General features: G+C 41.2%; 1 protein-coding gene across 2 annotated transcripts; it reads left to right on the top strand.

Annotated features, from left to right (window-relative positions):
• Positions 1-1,208: 1,208 nt before the first annotated feature.
• Positions 1,209-8,880, top strand: pcolceb (procollagen C-endopeptidase enhancer b). Of its 2 annotated transcripts, XM_019253427.2 has the most exons (9): positions 1,209-1,339; positions 2,575-2,683; positions 4,210-4,468; positions 4,677-4,801; positions 6,417-6,553; positions 6,659-7,272; positions 7,374-7,454; positions 7,591-7,761; positions 8,608-8,880. In XM_019253427.2, exons 1-9 carry the CDS (start codon positions 1,254-1,256, stop codon positions 8,736-8,738), a joined length of 1,713 nt encoding a protein of 570 aa, XP_019108972.1. In that variant the 5' UTR covers positions 1,209-1,253; the 3' UTR covers positions 8,739-8,880. The 2 variants fall into 2 exon arrangements, with proteins under 2 accessions (XP_019108972.1, XP_027143514.1); XM_027287713.1 differs by lacking the exons at positions 1,209-1,339; positions 2,575-2,683 and adding an exon at positions 3,750-4,076.
• The last annotated feature ends 10,893 nt before the right edge of the window (positions 8,881-19,773 follow it).

Below are 19,773 nucleotides of genomic sequence, written 5' to 3'. Positions count from 1 at the left end.
AAATGATCCGGTTTCAACGAAAATCTGTGAAATAGTTGGTGGCGTTACATACTTTTTACACAAATTTAGCAATCACCTGACCATGAGTCAGTGCAGCATCAAAATGATTGTTCTGTTATTTTATGATAAAGTTACACAATGTTGCTTTAAAGTGATAACGATAAATGTAACAAATTCATGGCGATCCATCCAATAGTTGTTGAAATTTAAAAATCACAGGTGTATGCCTCACGATGGTGTTAGAGCATCACCAAAGTCAAGGTGTGTTCAGTGCAAAACTTCCCCCACTGTATTGTCATTTGCACAAATTCAACTACCAACTTTAAGCCTTTATATAATTTAAACAGGTGAGCTTAATATGGGTGCTCCCTTTTTTGTACCAGGTTTATTTCTGCTGTGAAGTTGGGCATTTAAATATGGGGACTCGTGCAGACTGATTCGTTCGGTAGCCAGCCTCAAGTGGCCGTTTGTGGAACTGCAGTTTTTGGCGATTGCACATAATCTTCACTTCACACCACAGAGGTTGCCACTTGGTCTGAACACACAGTACGATTCATCCTCTGAGGACCATGACTACCTGTCAGACTGCACCTGTACAAAATATTATTCCATTTCATCTGGCAGACATTTCACAGGATAAGTGAAAGCTTTAGTCTGCTGGTGGTGGTGCTACAGGAAAAAAAAAAATCAGAGGATCAACAAAGTCTTTAAGATTGATCCTCTGGGGAGCATGAATTGATTGATTGCTCTTCTGTTTGGACCAACATTGCCAAATTTAGATGGCCTGTAGCTGGTGGTGAGGTGAAGAGGTCATTATACGAACGTGCAACAGTGGCACTCTGTGCATCAGCACATGCACACCTGCAGAAACATACATTTTCCATATATTCCACCACTCTCCTTGTTACATAACAACAACACAGAGCTGGAACATAAGCACACTGTACTCGGAGCTGTACATACATTGCTTTTGGCCGTCGGTCAGCAAACAGTGAAATTAAAGTTGTTTTCCCTGTTAACCTGTGTCAAACAGCCTTCTGTCCTCTAAACATCACACCCATTCACCTTTTCCTTTCTTCTCCACGACACGCCTCCTCCTCACCCATCCCTTCCCTCCTCTCTCTCTCTCTCCCTCTCTCTCCTCCCTTTTTGAACCTTGCGTCTCTCCACGCCTCTCTACTCTGATTCCCCCCCTCCTTCCTCCTGCCTCTTCTTCTCCTCTCCCGTCTTGACTAATCTCCGAGGACAGCAGGATGGAGGACAGGGTGTGGACAGTGTGTCTTCTTGTCATTCTGACACTGGGATGGACTGAGGCTCAGAGTCAGACCAACTACACAAGGTAAGCTGTTTAAGAGCAATTTCAGATATATCAAACTTCAGGTATGCGCGTCTATCAAAGTCCCTCTTGTGCATCTGTTTTCTTTTCTACATCCTGCATGTGCACATGTGGCATGCCCTTTTAAAACCCACATCAGTCCAGATTCACGACTGTGTGTTTTTTCCCCCTCTCCTGGTAGCAGTATTATGATTACGTAAAAGTGCAGCAGAAATAGAGGGTTGCAATGTTAAGATGTGGTTGGCCTCCCGTAAACACAGAAAATGACAGAATGCCGTAATTGATGGAGTGATTCAACTGGGCAAATGTACAGGAGCCTGTCCGACATATCTGATGTTTTTGAGTCGACGTTTTTCTGTCAGTAAATGTTGAGAATTTTCATTTTTGAACTTGACGTGCGCACTTCTGCAGCTACTTCAACGCACAGAGGGTGTAAATTGAACATGAGAGACAAACAAATGCCTGTGGGCAGTTCAGCTCCAGAGGGTCAGAAGGGAGGGACGCCACCACCACTGGGATTTGTTGGCCAAATGTGGCCTTATAGTTCTGGAGTAGACACCCAACGCATGCCTGAAGAACGAAAAAGGATTGATGGTCACAAAAACAGTCCTCAAAATGTCAAAATTTTGACTTTTCCTCCCCAAGAAACAACAAAACTTGAGCCACAGAGTCAAGTTTGAAAAGAGGAAACAAACTGACCAGATGCCAGAGCAGCCAACATCTAAATTAACAAGTCTGGGACCCGGCGAGTGCTGCAAAATGAAAAGTCGAGGCTCGCCCTGCTTTGATCTGTGTTTATCTGAGTGTGAAAGAGTGGGTGTGTGTCACCAAACTCCATGTGTGAGCCGGGGCTGTTGCGCAGCAGCGTTTTCAAAGTGCCTGTCTGCTAAAACTAAAGTATGTGTTACGTCTACCGACAACTTTCTTGTGGTACAGTCAGTGCGTGGAGAGAGCTCACAGCGCATATACTGTATGTTGACAGTCTTTCTGGTTTGGTTTGACCAAGTTTTATGAAAAAACACAAACCAGGAGAACTCATTGGGGACCTCCCCAAACTCAGAACAGAGACAGACTGTGCCACTGTGGGTTTTTAGTGCATATGTTAAAGTGTGTGTGTGTGCAGGAGCTCTCGCATCAATACTCTCAGTATAGCTCCATTTTCTTCCAGCGCAGAAAGTCAATTTTAATGTTAAACTGCAGTTGATCGGTGGTTGTGTGTGTGTGTGTTACTTTTTCAGGCCCGTCTTCCACTGTGGAGGCCACCTGGTCACAGACTCTGGCATCGTGGCCAGTGAAGGATTCCCCAGTCCCTACAAACCCAACAGTAAATGCATCTGGTACATTACTGTGAGTCATTTTTAATTCCAAACTTAATGTGGCTATCAAATGTAGCATCAAATGTCTGTAATTAATTTGCAATGCAAATGAAAGGGCGCTTGATGCCCTGGCATATCCGTGGTAAACCTACAGAGGGATAATTTTGGTTTGGTGGTGTACAGACATCTTCCTGCCTCCCTTGTTCCCAGCTCTTTGATGATAATTCATTATTAGAGTCTGAAATCTCAATTTACTGCTCCCTACAGAGGAAACTATTGAGTGCCAGTTATAGAAAGTGAAGGATGCAGCCTAGTTCAGACTGCAATCCAAATGCCGATGGTAATCGCATCTTGCCAAGACTCCCAATCGGATTTCTTCAGATGCGTCTCAGTCGGGACGCTGAGGCAACGTGGTGCACAATAACAAAGTCAAATCCAGAGTGACACAAAGTGCATCAAAGTGGCTGGACTTGCTACCAGCAGAGCGATATAGAAGGACAACAAAGTGAACAACAGGCAAATGCTGAAGTAAATTGAGACTTCTGTGCAGACAAAGCTGCTCCAGCATTGGAAAGTCACGTCACCAGTGTACACAGATCGACTGGCAAAGTCAGAAAAACAAATCTAGTCGGATCACTTGCAAACAACAGTGCGGGCAGGCTGTCTTCAGTTTGAACAACGTCTGTTGTCCAATGTAATTTTTGCTAAGCAGTGACCACGGGTGCCAAGAGGTGTCAAATACAGGATGGTGAATGCTAAAACATAGTGTAAGAGTAGCAGATGTAGAGAATACTCTTTCATAAGTTATTCATAAGTCAGAAAACTACATTAATATTGTTAGGTACACAAGCAGCAGCACTCATATGAAATGTTTGCTACTGTCAGCCACCATTAGCTACTGGTCATATCAGACCAGGGCTGTGTCCTTGAGTATATTAAATTGAGCAAGAACACTGAACTCATAATAAGTTCAGTTTTTGATTTGTAAAAAGCTCAACTTTTTGATTTGAACAGTTCCAATTCTCAGGGTTTCTTCCCTTTATTGGAGCATCCTGAAATCTGTTTTGCAACTAAAACATTTGCCAATTGGTGTTCGGTTACATTTTATTTATAAAAATCTCCTATTTCCCGTCTTGAGCAGCTTTAGGGTCTTCTTGTGCCAAAGGGAAATGGCTGTTGTTATTTTAAAAGGGGATGTGATGTGAAAAAAGAAAAGAAAAAGTGGCATTTACTAACAATATGGTTGAAACAGGCAAAGTTGACCCTGGGAAGTTTTAGGTCAAATGAAAATAAAATTAGAAAAATGCATTTCCCATCAAATGTGCCTGTGGCCTGAAAGTGCCGAGTCATTGTTGAGCATAAACTGTGGTAACACAGAAACTCTTAAAAGTACCCGTCAAACAAGAGTCCGGCTTCAACAAACTGTAGGTCGTTGTATAAAGATATCTTGCAAGATAGTATCAGTAATATTGAATCATAGTTCTTTACGTGAGTTTACATGTTTACACATCTTCTACAGTCGTCTTTTCTCAATGCACTACCTGTTGCCCCCTCCAGGTCCCAGAGGGTCATGTGGTCATGCTGTCGTTCCGCCTCTTTGACATGGAGGCTGACGCCACCTGTCGCTACGACTACCTGGACGTCTACAGCGGTCACTCCCGCTTGGTGCAGAAGCTGGGTCGGTTCTGCGGGACGTTCCGGCCCGGCGCCCTCATCTCTACCTCCAACATGATGATGTTGGAGATGGTGTCAGATGAAGCCACCGGAGGAAGAGGCTTTCTGGCTTCCTTTAATGCAGGGAAGCCACACATGGAAGGTGTGGACGTGCATATAAACACATAGACCAGGAAAACAGTTTGTGCTTGTCTGGGCTGGTGTTCTTTTTTATTGTCTGATGAAAATAACTCAAACTATTCAAGATTGCCAGAGGAAAACTCTACTTTCAAATACAGTAACACAGGACCAAAAATATCCTTCACTTATTTGAAAAAGCATGGCGTAGATGCATTTTTCTATTCCCACAGAGAACCAGTTCTGTGGAGGACGGCTGACCAAATCTCAGGGTTCTGTCAAGACGCCCAACTGGCCCAACTCTAATTACCCTGCAGGCATCAGCTGCTCCTGGCACATCTCCGTAGAACCAAGCAATGTAAGCCGATTGTATAGCACTTTATATTTCTTTCTAGTCATGGATACTTTTAAACTCATAGTGTGTCATGTTTGCTGGTACTGGCAAGGAGAACCCAAAAGCACGACTCGTTTAAGGGAAGATCAATTTACTCAAGGAACAGGCAGGGTCAAAACAAGGAGATCAAACAGGCAAACAAATCCGACAAGGGGCAGGCAGGTATCTGAAGTCCAAGACAGGCAAAACGAGAAGTCAAAAACTGGAATTACTGGCGAGCTTGGCAAAAACTACACAAGATAATCTGGCAGGGATCAAGTGGAAATGGACTAGTATATATAAACTGAGGGGCTAATGAGCAAATGGACTGCAGGTGAGGAGATGGGCGGGGAAAACCAGGTGAGGGAAATGAGCTGATTGCATGGAAGAAAGGTGTGATCTGAAATGACAGGAGAATTAGTAATGAGACATGGAACCAATTAAGACAAAACTGAGTGTAACTACGTTACAGAGTGACATCTCAGAAGTCTATAAATCCCTGACTTGACATCTTTACATTAGTATTCTCCAGGTGAAATTTTGGCACCAACTGGTTGTTTGCCATCCCCAAATCTAGACCCTTGAAAAAGAGCCAGACCACCTCCTTTTAGGTTTTAGATAAACACAATTACTGAGCTGCCAATGACTCAGCATGTGTTAAAATAACAGGAACACTGGACAAGTCAGATACATACAGACGTCACTATCTTCCTAGGTTAGTTACCAGCTGTGATGGGTCCAATGCTGAATGTTGCAAAGGCACAAACATCTTAAATTACTATCTTTCTAGGCTAAACTCTTAAAAGTACCTGGTCTGGGTACTGGGTGTGCAAGCTGGTCTGGCTTGCACATTTCTAGTGGAATACAAACTTAACAGCCCGCTGGGTTCTCCCAAATATTAAATGTTGTAAAGCGACGTGCAAACAGTGTGCTGGCTTGTTGGAAAAAGGTCCGATTTGTACATCAGAGCACCATGTAAGTTGCAAGTGTATCTGCTGGAAATACAGCTGTCAAATATCAGTCAACTGCTGAAACGGGAAATGCTTAGAGACCATAAATATGTCCAGAATTTTTTATCCTATTTAGACAAGTGGAAAAATATCCACAATATTATATTATACACAACAAGTGAGGAGTATTCAAATACATTTTCAGTTCACTAATGTCATGTATTAATACAGTACAGTTGAATAAGGCGAGTTGATCCAGGAGGAGAAGGAGGAATGAAAATACTAGTGAAGGGGCCCATCACAAGAAAATGCTCTACCTCAGGTCTCTAATGTAGCATGTGTGTGTGTGTGTGTGTGTTTGACAGCAGCCTTGTGACGACATTCAAATGAAAGACCTCATTGAGGGCCTGAAGGTGTGTTCATGTGTGCCAAGGGATTGAACGTAAGGCAAGAGGGAAGGAAGCGAGAGTGAGGGAGAGAGTAAATGCCTTTCTGTATTTCAAAAGTCTGGCCCTTCTCCTTCACCACCACCACTACCTATGTCCGCACTGCACTGAGGAATAAATCAGCTCACATCATTCAATCCCCGGCATTAATTTCATAGTTTGTGTTGGCATGTTTGTGTGTTCATTGCCACCTCTTCCCCCCAGGTGATCGAGGTGAAGTTCGTGAAGCTGGACTTGGAGCCTGACACGTACTGTCGTTACGACTATGTGGCGTTGTTTAACGGGGGGGAGAGGGATAACTCACGGCGGATTGGGAGATTCTGCGGAGACAAGGCACCAGGGTGAGATTGCTAATTATGAATTAGTGGTAAACATAACTAAAAGTTGCTTTTCCAAAACATAGTTTGCAGCTAAGCTCTGTTCTGCTTCCTTCATCCTTTACATAGAATTATTGTGACAAATGGGAACGAGCTCCTTGTTCAGTTTGTCTCAGACCTCAGTGTGACCTCAGATGGCTTCATGGCCCACTACAACAGTGTGCCCCGTGGGTCTCGGACACCCACTGCCGGTGGAGACTTCATCTATGGACCTCAGACCACCTCAGCACCACAAAAAGCAGTGGTGAAACCCACCAAACCAACCCCTAAACCTCGACCTGGTGTCAAGCCTAAACCCACCCCCAAACCAGCTAAAAAACCACTGGTGAAGATACCGTTGAAACCTCCACCACGCAAGCCTATCAAGCCTACAGTCAAACCAGCTAAAGCCAAACCAGCAAAGCCCACACCTAAAGCACCTGTGAAAAAGCCTAAACCTGGAGCTAAGCCTACACCCAAACCTAAGATTATTAAGCCAACGCTCAAACCAAGCATCAAGGCTAAACCCACACGTAAGCCTCTGCTGAAGACCAAGCCCACCTTAAAACCTGGTGTCAAACCAGTGAAGCCAACCTCTAAGAGCGGAGTTAAACCAACAGCCAAACCAAAGATTAAGCCTAAAGTGACACCCAAACCTGGAGTAAGCAAGACAGTGACAAAGAAACCTGTTGTGAGCAAGAAACGTGAGTGGAATTAACACATTTCAAGATGAACGCGTTTTCATGTACGTGCATACTTGGATCGAGAAGCAAATTAATGTTTATCATGTTTGTTTTCCTTTTAGCTTTACCACTGAACCCACTGTGTACACAAGCCTGTAAGAGGACAGGAACCCTTCAATCCAGCTTCTGCCCGAATGACTTCGGTGAGCCACATCAGCTGCCCTCTAGTCAATCAAACTTTCCCTCCATCTCTTTAGTATTTCACAGCTATAATATAACTTCTCGATAACATTGAGAATGAATTCTTCAGAAGTTTGACTATGTTTTTTTCTCTTTCAGTGATTACGGGTAGGGTTACATCTGTCACCGCTGGTACAAGGGGCTCAGCGACACTTGAGGTGTCTCTAATCAAGGCCTATAAGACAGGACGCCTCAACATCACCAAATCAGGACCCATCATGTCGGCCGTACTGACCTCCACCTGCAAGAGATGCCCCGGGATAACCAAAGGTACAGTACAACTGGTCTCCGCTCACCCACATACAACATTTGTACCTACCGAAATGTGTCCATTGCATCTGTTGTCAAGTACTGTGAGTTGCCATCAAATGCTTGGTCACTTTTTTCGTCTTATGAGAGCCAGATAAAGAAGGTAAAGAAACTAAAGACTGAGCTTCACACCATGCAGTATATCGACTAAATGTTGATCACAAATTAATTATGTAATTCTTGCAAGTAAACTACAGAATATCATCTTTAGTGTTAAACTCTGATCAGAAAGGTTTTGTTTCTTAGACAATTCTGGCGAAGAAGAATTAAATACAATATAATGAACACCATGTTATGACCACACAACAAATGTTCACATTAACATATTTTGGCCTTTTATATTTAAGGTATGTAAAATTAACTAAGAAAGAAATAGGCTTGTTACAAATTAAAGGGGCGAATATAAATAAAAGGTGCTCTATTAAATATCAATATACTATACACCAAATATCAAAAGTCTTTAACTTCTTTATTATTTTTCTAGTATTCAGTATTTTGTTATTCTTATTTATTTTTGCTTTTAAACTCTTTTCAAAGTGATAACTACAAAATACAAGGCTAGGAAGAGCACAAACTCTCAGTGTATGCAGATGATGTGATTCTTTATTTACCACTATATTACAGTGTGAGTGTGTGTATGTATATGTGTGTGTGTATATATATATATATATATATATATAACATTACATATATATAGATATAGATATAATATACACACACTTGAGCAGAACCCAGCTTATGGTGGTCAGAATTGGTTACTTGGGGTATTAATTATTGTTTTTTTTTAATCTGTCTCTCTCTCTACAGGCCAGAACTACGTACTGATGGGAAAAGTCGACGCACAGGGCAACGGCCTTCTCAGCCCATCCAGCTTCACGCTCCTCTATAAGCCAATCCATGCCAAAGCGCTGGCGAACCTCGCACGCAAACAGTGCTGACATCACAGCTCAGCTCACCAATCAGATTGAGAGCCCTGACTATCTCTCTGAATACATGTAACTTTACATAAAGTGTTAAAATATTATACTCCAAACATCATTTTTTTACGTAATACAATACCTTGAAATATAATTTTAAAAGAGAAAACATACAACATTAAGTATTATGTTTTGTATTTTGTATGTAAATTATAATATTTCTGTGATAAAAGATCAATAAACAATGTGGTACTGGTGATTTTATTATGTGCTTTCTTGTATTTTGATCATGTAGATGAGATGCACATGAAACCTAGACGAGTGTTATTGTATTTGATATAATTAAATCCACCAACCTAATAGCACATACTGTAGGTCAAGTTGGTGGTCCACAGGGCAAACCAGTCGAGTCCATCAGTCTTATATTTCAGTTTGCTTTCAGCAGTTAACATTAGCCACCACTGCTAGAATGAGTAAGATAATGTGTTAACACATTGGTTCCAAGTGGTATCAATATAAATTTGATGGGTCATACTATTAACGTTGCTACATTGAAATTAGTATAGCAAGAGACAAGAGGTCAAATTTGTTTGAGAAAGTAACACACCAAAAATAACTGAACAAAAGTTTATATTTGTTTGTCATGTTGTTATGAGGTTCATGTAGAGGCATTACGGGGGCATCTAGTGGCTTGCTAATATTATTACAGTGCATGAAGAGAAGGCTGGGTTCTCCCTAAAAAGAAACAAACAACTATTTTCATTAATGTTATAAATCACACATTTTTTGGCGGGTTGCTATTGGAAGTAATTTTTGTGTTTTTACTTGTTTCTTGTCTATAACTATGTGTTGATGGGAAAAGTCAACATACTGTACAGGGTAACAACCTTCCTAAAGCTATAAGCTCATATTAACCAAAGCACTGATCAGTGATGTCATATTATATATATATATTTACATTTACATTTACAACATGTTGCCATGAAAAGTTGTTTCAAAAGAGTAAACAGAGAATTTATGTGTTAAACTACAAGAATAAACTCAATGTGCCTCAGTGGTCCTTACTAGAATATATGAATTGAATGCAAAAGCATGTACACATGGGCACAGTTCATACAAAAACATAAAGTAACATTACATTTGATCAAAACCGCAAAGAATAAAACCTCAATTGGTAAATATAAATAAATAAAGCATGTATACATGTATACATGGATTAACCTTAAAAACTCAATATTAAATTAAAATGTATATCAGACAAACATGAAAACCCTGATTGTGATCTAGTGTGCAGGTGTGTTGTCTTTATAATCAATCCGAGTTTATTTATACGTCCACGGAATATTCTGTATCATCCTCAGGCAGTTTCTCATAACACAAGCCCCAAAAGACGGTGAGTAATACAAAATATGTGAAGATGGTGATTCCAAAGGCAAACTGGCGGAGTGTCTGGTTGCAGTATTCTTCTCCTGCATACTTGCAGAACATGGGCACGTAAATTGCAAAGCTGAGTGCATTACCTGGAAAAAAAAAAAAGAAGAGAAATGTACATTGTTTTCACATCAATAAATACAGATTTGGGCTTTTTACTAATGATGGATGAACCAGAGATTTCAAGACATTTAATGCAGCTGATACTACTAGCATGCTGAGGCCTGAGATTCTGACTATGGGCAATCACTTCACTTATATGATCCATTATTTACCTAGAATGTATGTTTTATAGTTCAACCTAACAAAACATGCAATCGTGAATCTCTACAGACATAAGTTGCACATCTAATCATCTCAGTTTCTTAATTTAAGAGTTTCTTAATTTTTCAGACACTGTAGCTGGGTTTGACAGACCACACTGTGTTTGACACATTGATACAGTAAATATGCAGGTCATTAAACCAAAACATGAAGTTTTTACAGTGCAGGAAGCTCCTACTATGTCCCTAATACATCAAAATATAGTTCTGGGTTGGTAGATCTCCAACCACCATTCCACAATGAAAAACTAAAGAAGGCAATAATTTTAACTTTTTTGTATTCAAAGAATAACAGCCACCAAAAAGCAAGTGAAATGAGCAATTTCCAAATTTTAGCAATCATAACAAATAAGTTAAACTTTATTTATAATATGGGCCAACTTTACACTCTAGGCTGTAATTAGACACTGTGCTGTTGCCTTGTATCACTTGTTGTTTTATGGTAATAAACCATTTAAAATATACTTGTAGGTATGGTTTTAACTCAACTCACAGCTGAACCTGTTCAACATTTTAATGGAGTCTTAAAGCTCTGTTAATCGCTACACGGTGTTGTCAGTGCACAGTGACATGCATTTCCTTACAAACGATGGTCAAGATGAAAAAGAGGATGAAGTTGATCACGCAGTTGCAAATGTCGACATACAGCAGTAAGGTGCCTCCCAACACTACCATCATACAAATGAGGATGACGGGCCGATTCAGAGAGTCGGGTATGTAAATCGTAATTCCTGTTGAACACATGGACAAAGACGAGTATCACTTCACCTCAATTTTTAATGCTGGTGATTGAAATAGACAGTTCTGTCTGTCTGATATTCCAAAAGTTGTTCTCCTGATGCAGTAAGTAAATTGGTCACTTACCAACTCCCAAATGAGCCAAGAGCATGATGCAGAAATTTACTATAAAAAATACTGAGGGAAGACAGACAAAATACATTTTTACAGTCACAAATGACATGACACACCAGATGTAGATTATTTAAGTTTAATTTAACTTTGACTAAAAGTGTGCAAGAATTTTGCACATTACTCATTACTCTCACCTATTATTACTGGCAAAACTTTGCAGATGCGATGAGATCCGTTAGCCTCTAGCATTATTAGTACTGATGAATCAAACCTACAAAGAGAACAGAGACAAATACAGCAGCTGTCTGTGCAGTTTGCGGTTTTGTTTTTAGGAGCAAATATAGTCCTGTAGGTTTAATGACTCAAAAGATAAATAAAAATACAAGAAATAAGGTGTTTAGAAATGCAGGAAATTTCATTTAAACGCACAGTGCATAGTAATACTAACCCAAATGTATTCATTGAAACATTTGAGGACTTCAGCCATGTGTGACTGTGGCTGCAATGCTGCCCTCTTTAGGTAAATAAGATACTCTTCCCTGCTCCACCACCTCCAGCTGAGAAGAAAAGCTAAGGTGGCAAGGCTGCAGGTTGGTACTCAAAGTGTGTGCCACCTATCTGTTTGAACTACTGCATGACATCTGAAACCTGAGCCTGAGTCTGGAGGTGACTACAGACTGGGCATCACCTTACAAGTCAGACTGGTTAAACTGCAGCGTTGTGTGTCTGACACTGTGGTATGTTGCTATTTTGTTCTCCAATTGCTACATGACAGTTTCCCTCACGATAAATAACGTTCAATTTGAAGCCCCCCTAAATAGCTTGGTGTTGTCGTAGCAATACTTTGCTGTGGGAACAACTTTGTGAAGTGTTTTCATTTATTTATGAAACTGAGGCAGGACAAACTTATTCAGAGACAAGACAGAGTAAAAATATTATTAAAGGCATAAAAAGCCCAAAAAAGAACCTTTAAAACAGAACACTGTGTGAATGCAAAAAGAAAAATAATTTGAATACATTATGTGGTAATATCAGGTCGTGTCTTACCTGCTCAAAGGAAAAGAAAAAGGAGCAATGCTCAAAAACTTGTATATTGTGCCCGTGTTCCTCAGCGTCCTGTTTAGATGTCTTGCTCCTTGATTAATCTCATTTTTTTTTCCGTTGCAGTGGTTTTTTCTTTCTTTCTTTCTTTCTTTCTTTCTTTCTTTGGGAATGTCGTGGAGCCAGATCAGTGGCGGGGGAAGAAGTGTTCAGGCGTACCAATACTTTGCTGTGGGAACAACTTTGTGAAGTGTTTTTTGATTTTTTTATGAAACTGAGGCAGGACAAACTTATTCAGAGACAAGACAGAGTAAAAATACAGTTGAATCAGTTTCCAAAGCCTCAAAATGATCAGTTACACACAAGCAGGTGACTCTGCCCCCTGTCTATCTTCAGCTGTCCTATCATTAAAGGCATAAAAAGCCCAAAAAAGAACCTTTAAAACAGAACACTGTGTGAATGCAAAAAGAAAAATAAGTGAAATTTTAATACATTATGTGGTAATATCAGGTCATGTCTTACCTGCTCAAAGGAAAAGAAAAAGGAGCATTGCTCAAAAACTTGTATATTGTGCCCGTGTTCCTCAACGTCCTGTTTGGATGTCTCGCTCCTTGATTAATCTCAGTTATTTTTCCGTTGCAGTGGTGAAAATTAGGAAGATAAAAACTCTTTCAAGTGTTTCAAATGAGCTGTCATCACTGTGTCAACCTGAAACGAGTCAGTACTCATATTCATTATCATATGGTCCCTCCTCTAGAGAGTGTGTGAGCATAGCAGCCCACAATCCCCCTGGTAACATGTGCACTGCTGCTGACGTCCACATCCCATTTGTAACATTTGTTCTATTTTCCGTTGCTTTGTGTTAAATAAATAAATATATTAACCTCCTAAAAACAGTGCAACTCCAGTTTTATCATGGCCCAAAGAGCCAGGTTGTGACACCAAGCATATAAAAAGTAGCAAGGTTTTACAAGACGATGTGGTTGACGCATTTATAAAAATGTTGGCTGGCTGTTTAGCCCACAAACACAACCCATCATGTAAACAACTGCGTGTCCTGTCCTTACCAGTGGACATAGGACCCTGTGAACATATGACATTTGGAACATTGGAGCTACAGCAGAATATTCAAAATAGTTACAAGGTTTGTTGGACAACCAAAACACCTACAAATGATGATTGTCCCTGTGCTAACATACATAACAGGTTGAAATCCAGCTGCACAGCCTTCTTTACCACTTGTTGTTGCTTCCAGTTGACAAAAGCATTACTACGCCTGAACACTTCTTCCACCACCGCTGATCTGGCTCCACGACATTCCAACATTACAGCCTTTAAAAACAAGATAATTTGCAGTTACAGTACACTGCGATTATTTGCATATTAACTAATCATAGTTGTTGCAACATTAAACACTGGTACAATGGGACGTTTGACATGTTTGATTTATTTATTGAACACTCACTCTGGGAACTTTAGACAATTTATCTTAAAATACAAAAAAAAAAAGAAAAGTTATGAACATATACAGTACATAGAAATGTGTGCTTGGTGCTTAGGGTGATTTTAAGGATCTCCTTTTCCAGTATTTTCATGAAAAACAAACAAACAGATGACATCAGATCCAAATGAAAATAAGATGATTTGATTTGATGTCTACTGTCATTAAATCCACCACTCTATACGTTTACTGGGTTGTAGCGATCTCTACAAAAGAACATTTGAAACCTAAAAGTGATGTAGTTCAGGTTCATGGTCCACAAGGCAAGCTGGATTTCCATGTTGCAGGAAGTTGTTGTCTCATTGTAGTTGCGTTTATAGATGGCGTAAATCCACACGTTACCTTGAGGAAAAGAAGCAAAAGAGAACAACTAGAAAATTTCTAAAGAAATTTTGAGTGTGCCTGACTCTGGCACCGTCGCCCCCATACATTATTACTGACACTGCTCAGCAAATTCAGCACTAGAAAATTCCCGCAGAAATTTTGAGAGTGACGAGTGGGCTGTATTCAAAAAGCACACCTCAAATAGTCATTTTTAACACGTTTATTTAGACACACGAGCGGCTAGTGCTTACGCGCATGTTAGCATTACCATGTTAGCGCTGATGCACTGGCACTTGCACTAGCAATTAGCATTAGCATGTTAACATTAGCAAATTCACATTAGCATGTTAACATTAGCATGTTAGCGCTGACGTGCTACCAATTAACATTAGCATTGTTAGCAATTAACATTAGCATGTTAGCATTAGCATGTCAGCGCTGATGCACTGGCACTTGCACTAGCAATTAGCATTAGCATGTTAACATTAGCAAATTACCATTAGCATGTTAACATTAGCAAATTAACATTAACATGTTAACATTAGCATGTTAGCGCTGATGCACTGGCACTTGCACTAGCAATTAACATTAGCATGTTATCATTAGCAAATTAACATTAGCATGTTAGCGCTGATGCGTTGACGCGCTACCAATTAACATTAGCATTTTAACATTAGCATTGTTAGCAATTAACATTAACATGTTAGCATTATCATGTTAGTTGACGCGCTAGCGATTAACATTAGCATGTTAGCATTAGCATGTTAGCCCTAGCATGTTAACAATTATCATTAGGATGTTATCATTAGCATGTTAGCATTAGCACGTTAGCAATTAACATTAACATGTTAGCATTATCATGTTAGTTGACGCGCTAGCGATTAACATTAACATGTTAGCATTAGCATGTTAGCCCTAGCATGTTAACAATTATCATTAGCATGTTAGCATTAGCATGTTAACATTAGCATGTTAGCCCTAGCATGTTAACAATTATCATTAGGATCATTAGCACTGGCCTGGCCAACCCGCGGCTCCCGAGCCTCTTTAACTAGTTTCATGCGGCTCTTCAGGAGCTTTCACATGACATGCGTCAAATATGCTTGGCTGGCGTTGCCATTCATTCCCCCTACGGCTAAATGGCACGCTGACCAGGTAAGCCTGTTTGAGTGACGTCAACGCGCGACAAGAGAATCTTTGGCGCGACATCATTTGCGTTGTAAACAATTTCCGTCATGTTAGCTCTCAAAATGGCAGGGAAAAAAAGCACAGCCAAACGAAAATATGAAGAAGAACACAGGACGTTTTTGACAGAGTGGGAGAGTTTATATTTTTTTGTTGAACGTAATGGCAAGCCGATCTGCCTTATATGTCACGCAGCATTAGCGCATTTCAGCTCACTCCATCCTAACATCGAACAGGAATTTCCAAAAGGGACTGAAATTCGCAAGCACAAGTTGGTCGCTTTGAAAAGTCAGGCAGAAAAGCAGATGCAGTTTTTCCAAAAATTTACGAAATGCTTGCATCATATCAACTGGCTTGGAACATAGCACTTCATTAAAAAATGCACACAATGTTAACTGTTGAAAATAACTAATATTATCATGTTGGTGTGGTTATTTTCATTAAATCTGGCTGAGCAGAGGTCTGTGTGTGCGTGCATACATGATTAAGGAATGGGATGATGTTCATGTGTGCCCATGTGTATGATGTGGCTCTTTGCAGTAACACAGAAAAAAAAGTGGCTCTTAGTCTCTCTTAGTCCCAAAATGAGTTTGACACCCCTGATCTAGACAGTATCTGTGAGTCTACCAGAAGTCCCACAGTGTGTGAGCATACAATACATGGTGGGCATGCAAATTGAGCTGGCAAGGAAGTCAGACACAAAATAGCACATAGAATCTGGTCAATTTTCAAAATAAAACACCCTGTGCAGACTTGTTTGGATTGTAACTGACTGTAAAACAAACAATTTAACGCTCCACTTCTGAAATGCGTTAGAGCCGTGCCCAGTAACTGTCTAACTGTCGCAGGGCATTGATTGTGCTTTGGTTAGACTACCAGTGAAGCCTTTCAGCTTACCAACGATTAACCAGCAAAAGTGGAAGAGGCAGGCCCAGCCCTTGTTTTTTTTCCCGAAGCGAGTGGCGCTGCAGGGCGGGTTGAAGAATGTGGTCAACAGTAGGCAGATGACTCCATTTGCCAACAGAAAGATGAAGTACTGTCTGGGGCAGTCAAATCGGTACATTGCTCCTGTGGGACACAAAGTCCAAGCTGTGATTCACTTCATCTTCCTCATCTATTAATTGACAGTTTTATTAACAATTCTTGTTTGATATTTTAGTGTACAGCGAGTCACTCACCTATCACTATCTGAGCAATGGACATGATGCCCATGATCACCCCGAAACATACTGAAGAAAGACAGAATATACAGTGTTAAAGTACACCTGCAGTGACTTTGGTGAGGTTAATTTAAAGATCCAGTGTCTAGGATTTAGTGGAGTCTAGTCTTGAGATTGCAACCAACTGAATACCCCCTCGCCTCACCCTTACTTTCCAAGCGTGTAGGAAAAAGTTGCTGTTGTAACATGGTAGACATGCTTCCTCTGTAGATATAAAAAGGTTCATTCTTGAGTAACAAAAGCTTATCGATTCTCATTTTCAGGTGATTAAAACATACTGGTTTATATATATTCTGCCTCCTAAATATTACACACTGGACCTTTAATACATGTAACTTTTGCACATCGCTGTCTTACCTAATATCGGTGTTGAAGGTTTAGGAAGTGCGCAGGTAGGTCTGTCACTCTCTGACATAGTTACAACGAATCTAACCTACAAAAAGGTAAAAGAGTAGAGCGTCAGTAATCGCTTATCAGTAATAAGCGATAAAGAGCTTTATTGCTCCACTAACGTCCAAACTATAGCTTACTTCCCTGAAAATAAGTAAATTACATTTTGTTTTCTTTAAACTGCAAAAACAGATCAGCAAGAATATAAAATAAAAAGAGTAACTTAGATTGGACATAATGACTAAACAAAATCAACAATAAATGCACAGTAAACTAAATGTCCTATTAATGTTAAGTTTAAAGGAAAATAAATAACTATAAATAATAATCAGGTTATGTTGTACCTTTCTCTGTCGATCTCTTCCTTGCTGGAAACTGATGTACTGCTGTGACATCTATGGGTTGTATAGAGTTCACAGGAAGTGTGTGTGGTTTTCACTACCTAATTCAATGTCTTTTTTTCTTGCCGCTGACTTTCTGTTTCCTGTTTTTTACGTCAGTGTCTGGTAATAAGGAGAAAAGTCGTAAACTCCAATAATTCAGCCTTTATTTAGTTTTTCATAGACATTACATAATTTTTTTGATTAGATTAGTTTAGATTAGATTAGATATACTTTATTCATCCCACCACAGGGAAATGTACTTGTTACAGCAGCAGAGGAAAGTGTAGCATACACTACAGAATTAGAACAAAGTAGAAAAGGCAAAACAAAAAACAAAACCACAATAAACAGACAGAAATATCTATAACCTACACAATAAACACGAAACACAATCAATCTTCAGAACAGACAAGTACTGAGGATAAAAGTGGCATGATATATAAAAAGAGTATTGTAATGTAGTGACCATCATATAAATAATATTACAAAAGTAAGTGATATAAATAATAACTGCAAGGTATAAATGAAATAAAATAGAAATAAATTGCAATGAGACATGAACAGGAGACTACAACATGATCAAGTGGTGCGGGTGTTGTAAAGTCCTACTGAACCTTTCCCACAGTGTCATGTAGGGGGTGAGAGGGGTTGTCCATGATGGATGTCAGCTTAGCTAACATCCTCCTCTCACCCACTTCCTCTGTGGAGTCCAGAGGACAGTCCAGGACAGATCTCGCTCTTGTAATAAGTCTGTTGAGTCTGCTCCTGTCCCTGTCCATGCTGCCCCCTCTCCAGCAGACCACAGCATAAAAGATGGCTGAGGCCACCACAGAATCACAGAAAGTCCTGAGGAGAGCCCTGCACCCACCGAACGACCTCAGTCTCCTCAGCAGGTGGAGACGACTCTGGCCCTTCTTGTAAAGTGCATGGGTGTTATCAGTCCAGTCCAGTTTATCGTTTAGGTGAACACCCAGGAATTTGTAGCTCTCCACCACGTCTATGTCCGATCCCTGGATGTTCACTGGTGTGAAGTGGGATGTTTTCCTCTGAGCTGAAGTTGGTTGAGCTCACTCCAGCTGACAAAGACCCTGATGACCGTCCTGTATTCCAGATCGTTCCCCTCAGAAACACATCCAACGACGGCTTTGTCATCAAAGAACTTCTGGATGTGACAGTGGGTGTTTTTGTGGGTGAAGTCCGAGGTGTAGAGGGTGAAGAGGAAGGGGGAGAGCACCGTACCCTGAGGGGCACCTGTGCTGCAGAGCACCACGTCAGACACACAGTGCTGGAGCCTCACAAACTGAGGTCTGTTGGTGAGGTAGTCTGTTGTCCATGCAGCCAGGTGTTGGTCTACTCCCACACTTTCCATCTTCACTCTGAGCAGCGAAGGCTGGATTGTGTTAAAAGCACTGGAGAAGTCAAAAAACATGACCCTCACAGCGCTCCTGCTGTCCTCCAGGTGTAGCAGTGATCTGTGCAGAAGGTAAATTACTGCGTCGTCCACCCCGATCCCAGGCTGGTAAGCAAACTGCAGAGGGCCCAGCTGTGTGCCCACCAGCGGTCGCAGGTGTCGCAGGATGATCCTCTCCATGGTCTTCATCAGGTGAGAAGTCAAGGCAACAAGCCTGAAGTAGTTAAGCTTCTTGGGGCATGGCGTCTTCGGTATCGGGATGACACAGGAGGTCTTCCACAGGACTTTCTCCAGGCTCAGGTTGAACAAGCGCCTGACCACACCACAGAACTGGTCAGCCATTCCTTAAGGAGTCTTGGGTTGATGCCGTCCGGGCCTGGGGCCTTCCTTGCCTTGATCTTCTTAAGTTGACTCCTCACCTGATCATCTGTTATGGAGAGGGGGGTGGAGGATGAGGATGCCCAGTCCATGTCCCTGCTTACTTGTTTCCTCCCCACTCCTTTTCCGTGGCCTGCAGTCCTCTCAGACGTCCCTGGCGTTGTTCTGCTCCAGCTGCTTCTCCAGTTTTCCTCCTATAGCTGTCCTTCCCTTTCCTGATCCTCAGCCGGAGTTCCTTCTGGACTCTGCGCAGCCGAGGAAGACCCTCTTCTTCTCGTTCAGCAGGGCCTTAATCTCGGAGGTCACCCAGGGTTTGTTGTTGGGAAAACACCGTACCAACTTGGAGGGCACAGTGTTTTCCACACAGAAATTAATGTAGTCTGTGATGCAGTGGGTCATATGCTGTCGATGTCACTGCCGTGGGGGCTGCGGAGTGCTTCCCAGTCTGTTGTCTCGAAGCACTGGTCTCCTCCGACCACTGCTTCACAGGCCGTTGTTTAATCACCACAGGGGTGTAAGTCTGTGACGAGGTAAACGAGGTTGTGATCTGAGCGACCCGATGGGGGGAGGGGGGGGATGAGGTGTATGCATCCTTGATGTTTGCATACAGTAGGTCC

Source organism: Larimichthys crocea, chromosome XIV, assembly GCF_000972845.2.
Source record: "Larimichthys crocea isolate SSNF chromosome XIV, L_crocea_2.0, whole genome shotgun sequence".
Lineage (NCBI taxonomy): Eukaryota > Metazoa > Chordata > Actinopteri > Sciaenidae > Larimichthys > Larimichthys crocea.
The sequence above is the reverse complement of the archived record's forward strand: the minus strand, read 5'-3'. Positions and strand labels throughout refer to the sequence as shown.

Excerpts from the sequence above, each read along its gene's own strand:
- pcolceb (XM_019253427.2), top strand. The coding sequence starts at position 1,254 with ATGGAGGACAGGGTGTGGACAGTGTGTCTTCTTGTCATTCTGACACTG. Across the intron at positions 1,340-2,574 it reads AGTCAGACCAACTACACAAG|GCCCGTCTTCCACTGTGGAG; the intron begins GTAAGCTGTTTA and ends TTACTTTTTCAG. Across the intron at positions 2,684-4,209 it reads AATGCATCTGGTACATTACT|GTCCCAGAGGGTCATGTGGT; the intron begins GTGAGTCATTTT and ends TGCCCCCTCCAG.